The 7,223-nt window shown below is 45.5% G+C and overlaps 1 protein-coding gene across 1 annotated transcript in view; it reads right to left on the reverse strand.

Moving 5' to 3' along the window:
- Positions 1-1,770, reverse strand: part of net1 (neuroepithelial cell transforming 1) — a 78,578-nt gene extending 76,808 nt beyond the window's left edge. The window contains 1 exon segment of the mRNA XM_033040132.1: positions 1,604-1,770. Coding sequence (XP_032896023.1) covers positions 1,604-1,692 — 89 coding nt within the window. The 5' untranslated portion in view covers positions 1,693-1,770.
- Positions 1,771-7,223: the final 5,453 nt, after the last annotated feature.

Raw genomic sequence — 7,223 nt, forward strand, 5'->3', positions numbered from 1 at the left:
ATAACATGACAATATATTAACTAACTACAGAAGCTCAGAGAAGTATGGCCAATTTAGTCAAAACTTTCTATAAAACCTATAAAGCTAAGATATCCAATATCAGTGAAATGATTTGAGAAGGGGACCATGCTTTCATAAATGTTTACAGTTGAACTGTTGCAATATAGTGGCACTTTTTCATTAGTTAAGATTTTGCTATTTCAACAATTCTGGTTCTGGTTGATTACTGCGCAAACACTTCATCAGTGGTTTTCTCGCGCAGGTCGGAGTGAGTAGAGTAGTGATTAAATTTTGAAGTGAGCCTTTTTGACCGAGCTGAGGAGATCTAGTTGCTCAATCCCCTTTTTAAATGACAACATCGGGAGCAGCACGTGTGTTGGGTGGTAACCTATTCGACAAAATAACGGTCCCTACATCATCAACTCGCTAAATTTCAACATTATTAACTTATTATTCGCGCTTGATTACCACCCAACACACGTGTTGTAATGTGTGGGGGCATTGGGAAAGGGCAGAAAGGGTTGGGATCCAGGAAGGGGAAGGAATGGGGATGGGGATGGAGACGGAGAGATGGGATGGAAAGGTTTGGGGTCGGGGACGAGGAGGGAGGGAGAAGCCGAGGGGGACGAGGAGGGAGGGGAAGTGTGGAGAGGGAGTGGAAGTGTGGAGGGAGGGGATGTGTGGAGGGAGGGGATGTGTGGAGGGAGGGGATGTGTGGAGAGGGAGGGGATGTGTGGAGGGAGGGGAAGTGTGGAGAGGGAGGGGAAGTGTGGAGAGGGAGGGGAAGTGTGGAGGGAGAAGGGAGGGGAAGTGTGGAGAAGGGAGGGGATGTGTGGAGAGGGAGGGGAAGTGTGGAGAGGGAGGGGAAGTGTGGAGAGGGAGGGGATGTGTGGAGAGGGAGGGGATGTGTGGAGAGGGAGGGGAAGTGTGGAGAGGGAGGGGAAGTGTGGAGAGGGAGGGGATGTGTGGAGAGGGAGGGGATGTGTGGAGAGGGAGGGGAAGTGTGGAGAGGGAGGGGAAGTGTGGAGAGGGAGGGGAAGTGTGGAGAGGGAGGGGATGTGTGGAGGGAGAAGGGAGGGGAAGTGTGGAGAAGGGAGGGGATGTGTGGAGAGGGAGGGGATGTGTGGAGGGAGGGGAAGTGTGGAGAGGGAGAGGAAGTGTGGATAAGGGAAGGGAAGTGTGGAGAAGGGAGGGGATGTGTGGAGGGAGGGGAAGTGTGGAGAAGGGAGGGGATGTGTGGAGAGGGAGGGGATGTGTGGAGAGGGAGGGGATGTGTGGAGAGGGAGGGGATGTGTGGAGAGGGAGGGGATGTGTGGAGAGGGAGGGGATGTGTGGAGAGGGAGTGGAAGTGTGGAGAGGGAGTGGATGTGTGGAGAGAGGGGAAGTGTGGAAGTGTGGAGAGGGAGGGGATGTGTGGAGAGGGAGGGGATGTGTGGAGGGAGGGGAAGTGTGGAGGGAGGGGAAGTGTGGAGGGAGGGGAAGTGTGGAGAGGGAGGGGATGTGTGGAGAGGGAGGGGATGTGGGGGCGGAGTGAATGGAGGCGCCGTGTTTGAGGGGCGGGGTGTGAAGGGTACCGGCTTCGTCACCGTTCCCGGCCACTCACCGGCGGAGGTTGAGGTCCCGTTCCGGCGTGCTGGAGGGAGCCGAGGAATTCCTCTTGAGCCGCGGCCTGCTGTTCTCCTGCTGGCTCATGGCTGCGGGGTGCAGGGGGATGCGAGGAGAGGTTGCCAGCGCTGGATCTTTGGTCTGCAGCAGCGCCAGCCTCAGTACCAGGCCGTGCCTCCCAACCGCCCCTCCGTTTGAAACTGGCGCCGCCCGGGCCGCCAATCAACGCGCCGCTGGTTGCCAGGACAACGCGGCCTGCGCACAACTGAAGCCTAAATCGAGCGTAAACACCAAAGGTTTAAAGGTTCAAAGGTTGATTTATTGTCACATACACCTGGATGTAGTGAAATTCTTTTTGCCGATGCAGCACATAAAAAAGAATACAAACATAACAATAATAAATAGCTTTAACATAAAAACACAATGGTTCCCATTATGGGGGAAGGCTCGAATAGATTTTTGTATCTATCTTCGGTGTAAACTCAGATTTTTGTGTCTATCTTTGGTGTAAACCAGTAAAATTCTGGAGTAACAGCATTTTGTGTCTATCTTCAGTGTAAACTAACTTTATGCAGGAGTAACAACATTTTGTGTCTGTCTTCAGGGTAAATAACTTTATGCTGGAGGAACTCCGCTTTTTGTGTTATCTTCAGTGTAAACCAACAAAATGCTAGAGTAACAGCTTTTTGTGTCTTTCTTTGGTGCAAACCAGCACCTGCAATTCCTTCCCACCCATGGACACAAAACGAAACATAGAAAATAGGTGCAGGAGGAGGCCATTCGGTCCTTCGAGCCAGCACCACTATTCATTGTGATCATGGGTGATCATCCACAATCAGTAACCCATGCCTGCCTTCTCCCCATATCCCTTGATTCAGCTAGCCCCGAGAGCTCTATCTAACTCTTTTAAAGTATTCTAATGAATTGGCATCTACTGCTTTCTGTGGCAGAGAATTCCACAAATTCACAACTCTCTGGGTGAAAAAGTTTTTTTCTCATCTCAGTGTTAAATGGCCTCCCCTTTATTCTTAGACTGGCCCCGGTTCTGAACTTGCAAACATTTTTCCTGCATCTAGCTTGTCCAGTCCTTTTATAATTTTGTATATCCTCTCATCCTTCTAAATTCCAGTGAATACAAGCCCAGTCTCTCCAATCTTTCCTCATATGACAGTCCCGCCATCCTGGGGATTAACCTCGTGAACCTACGCTGCACTGTCTCAATAGCAAGGATGTCCTTCCTCAAATTAAGAGACCAAAACTGCACACAATACTACTCCAGATGTACAGAGCACTGTACAACTGCAGAAGGACCTCTTTACTCCTATACTCAAATCCTCTCGTTTTGAAAGTCAACATGCCCTTAGCTTTCTTCACTGCCTGCTGTAGCTGCATGTTTACTTACAGTGACTGGTGTACAAGGACACCCAGGTCTTGTTGCACTTCTCTTTTTCCTAATCTGATACCATTGAGATAATAATCTGCCTCCTTGTTCTTGCTGCCAAAGTGGATAACCTCATATTTATCTACATTATTCTGCTTCTGCCATGCATCTCCTCACTCACTCAACCTGTCCAAGTCACCCTGCAACCTCCTTGCATCCTCTTCGCAGTTCACACTGCCACCCAGCTTTGTGTCATCTGCAAATTTGCTAGTGTGACTTTTAATCCCATCATCTAAATCATTCATATATATTGTAAATAGTTGTGGCCCCAGCACTGAGCCTTGTGGCACACCACTCGCCACTGCTGCCATTCTGAGAGGGACCCATTTATTCCTACTCAACTTCCAATAGGTTCCTGTTTCATTCAATTTAAGATGAGGCAGAAAATACAATTTTGTGCAAGTATATTGTATTGAAAAGCACAATGACTCCCATAGAACAGCATTCATGTACAAGATAGTCTCAAAGTGCACTGTGCAGTTCATTTTCCAAAATCCAAGGTGTAGCTATGGGCACGCGCATGGGCCTTAGCTATGCTTGCCTCTTTGTAGGGTACGTCGATCAATCGCTTTTCGAGGCGTACCGTGGCTCTATCCCAGAACTCTACCTCCGCTACATTGACGACTGCATTGGGGCTACCTCCTGCACCCATGCAGAACTCACTGACTTCATCCATTTCATCACCAATTTCCATCTGGCACTCAAATTTACCTGGACCATTTCCGACATCTCCCTAACGCTCCTTGATGTCACCATCTCTATTGCAGGTAACAGACAACTGACCGACATCTACTATAAACCCACTGACTCCCACAGCTATCTTGACTACACTTCTTCCCACCCTGCTTCCTGTAAGGACTCTATCCCCTGCTCTCAATTCCTCCGTCTAAGCCACATCTGCATCCAGAATGAGGTGTTCCAGACCAGGGCATCGGAGATGTCCTAATTCTTTAGGAAACACTCCACTCAGTCCATACTAACCAACCTGATCTCCCGCCAGCACTTCAACCCCCCCCCCCCCCCCCCCCCCATCCCATTCTGAATCTGACCTTTCTGTCCTGGGCCTCCATTGCCAGAGTGAGGCCCAGCGCAAATTCGAGGAACAGCACCTCATATTTTGCTTGGGTACTTTACACCCCAGTGGTATGAACATTGACTTCTCTAATTTCAGGTAGTCCTTGCTTTCTCCCTCCTTCCCCTCCTCCTTCCCAACTCTCCCACATAGCCTACTGTCTCCGTCTCTCCCTTTCTTTTTACCGACCCCCTCCCCCGACATCAGTCTGAAGAAGGCTCTCGACCCGAAACGTCGCCTACTCCTTTTCTCCATAGATGCTGCCTCACCCGCTGAGTTTCTCCAGCATTTTTTGTCTACTTTTGATTTTTCCAGCATCTGCAGTTCATTTTGGTGTATTATTTCAGAGGGTTAAGACTGCAAGATAACTTCCAGCTGCAATTCTTTTTTCCTCAATGATTTTCAGATAGGCGTTTCTCACCATTTAAAATTCAATCTTAATCTGTAACATTGCAATTAAACAGATTTCTGTGAGAAATTATAGGGTTAATTCTTTCATTACAACTTCCTGGAATGCTGCTTATGTTCTATTGTGTTTCTCCTGAAGATCATTGCAAGTTTGGATCTTTCATGTTTCTAACGTGTCGTTAAACAGATACAGCTCATTTTTAAATTTTCATATTCTGCAAAGCATTGTCTTTTATCATTTACTTGCTTTTTTATGCTGTTCACAAATGAGTACATATTCTCAGATAGTATGGCAAGTTCCTCATTAGTACACTTCATCTCAAGTGGGTCTTGGCAATAACAAAATCATAATATCCTCTGATTTTGTCTCTGTCGGCAATTACTGCTGGGATGCCTTTGTTGAATTTATAATAAAATGTTTATAATTAAATTCTCCAGCAGATTCCAAATGAATGTACCCTTATCTTGAGTTCATGAAATAATAGTATGTAGTGAGTCTTTGTTTATGCTTTTAAGCTGTTGTGCTTATCAATCATGTATGTACCTTGTAAAATAATTAATTCCTTTATTCCATCTCAAGGCCTTTGGGCAAGTGATGTCCTGAGAGTTCATGCATAGATTTTTTCGCTATTTCTTCATAACAGCAGGTACCCAAACTGTTCAAACTCTTTCAATGATAGTAATGTATCAAGAGCTAGATAGGGCTCTTAAAAATAGCAGAGTCAGGGGATATGGGGAGAAGGCAGGAACGGGGTACTGATTGGGGATGATCAGCCATGATCACATTGAATGGCGGTGCTGGCTCGAAGGGCCGAATGGCCTACTCCTGCACCTATTGTCCATCTTTGTTGCATCTGTATCATTTATTTCCATGATCGTATTGCTGGTTTAATTTTCTGTTTTTTTAAATGTAAAATAGGAAATAATAATCTGTTTTATGATGTATTTATACATACAATTATCTAGTTCCCTCTTTGAGGCCACAATAGAACCTGCCTCCGCTGCATCTGCACTCCAGATTGCAAATACACATCATATAATTTTTTTTTTTCCAGCAGGACTCTGAATCTACTTTTTTATGTTATACCCTTGACTTCTGGTCCTCAGTCCTATTGTCAAAGGACACAGAGCCTCATGATCACTCTGTACAGCATCCTCATCATTTCATTAAATTCTATCAAATCTCCCCTCATCCTTTTACTTCAAAGAAAACATTCCTTAGCTGCTTCTATGTAATCATAGTCGCTCATACACGAGTAACTATTCTTCAAAATCTTTTCTGGACATTCCTCTGGACATTCATGTTCTCCGAAAAAAGTGACCAGAATTAAACGCAATGCTCCAACTGAAGCCCCCCATTTTTAATAAAGTTCCCAACCCTTTGCCAAACTAATTCAACACTTGTCATCAGCACTTGCAAACTCCCCAACAAGGATATTGGTCTCATTCCTCTTGAAGTGCAACCTGATTGGCTTGTAGTGGTCCCATCTGCCCCAGAGATGATCCAGTTCTTCAGGAATATAAAGCCTTTCCTTCCACACCACCTCTCCAGCCTTACGTGCATCTGATTTATTTCTGGTTCAAATCCAAAGATTACTACCAATTAAGTCCTTTTTTAAATCTTTCTTTAACTAAGGTCTGTAAATCTGCCTGCAGGATATTATCTGTCTGTCACTGATACTCATATGAACTGTGACCTATCACTATTTACACTTTCAAGAATTTCTGCAGCTATTTAGAAACTCGGGCATCTAAGACAAGATGAAAATGGGAGCAGGATACCATCAGACCTCTGGTTTCCCACTCCCTGACTCTCAGTCTGATGAACGGTCTCGACCCGAAACATCACCTATGCCATTTCTCCAGAGATGCTGTCTGACCCACTGAGCTACCCCAACAATTTGTGTCTTCCTTCAATCCTATCCTTCCATTTTATGTTATCATGGTTGATCTATACTGGCCTCAACTCTCCTACAATGAAGACCAAAATGCCATTTGCCTTAACTACATGTTGGACATGCCTGCTAGCTTTTTGTGTTCATATACGAGAACACCTAGATCCTTTTGTACTTTGTTCAAAAAGGAACTGCAGATGCTGTACAGATGAGTCTGAAGAAGGGTTTCGGCCCGAAACGTCACCTATTTCCTTCGCTCCATAGATGCTGCTACACCTGCTGAGTTTCCCCAGCAATTTTGTGTACCTTCCTTTTGTACTTTATTCACTTTCAGTCTGTCTCCATTCAGATGATAATCTGCCTTTTGATTTCTCTTATGCAAGTACATGGCCTTACATTTCCCACATTAAACTCCATCCGCTGATGATTTGCCCACAAACACGATCTATCTGTATCCTGTGGCAGACAGTATTCTTATCATAACACACCCTTCTACTTATTTTCGTATCATTGCCAAATCTAGAAACCTTACACACTGTTCCTTCCTCCGAGTCATTAATGTAAGTAGTGAGCAATTGCAGGCCAAGAACTAATCCCAGTGATACTCCACAAATTGCCTGCTTCCAGTCTTAGGAGGCATTCATTCCAAATCTGTCTTCTATGAAACAGGCAGTCTTCAATTCATCTCAGTACGTTTCCTCCCATATCAAGGATCAACTTCCCATGTGACTTTTTGTCAATGCCGTTTCTTGGTCTCTTGGTCCTCCAAAATATTTCCAATTGGAATTTAAACTGGAGGTGG

Source organism: Amblyraja radiata, chromosome 21 (genome assembly GCF_010909765.2).
Source record: "Amblyraja radiata isolate CabotCenter1 chromosome 21, sAmbRad1.1.pri, whole genome shotgun sequence".
Lineage (NCBI taxonomy): Eukaryota > Metazoa > Chordata > Chondrichthyes > Rajiformes > Rajidae > Amblyraja > Amblyraja radiata.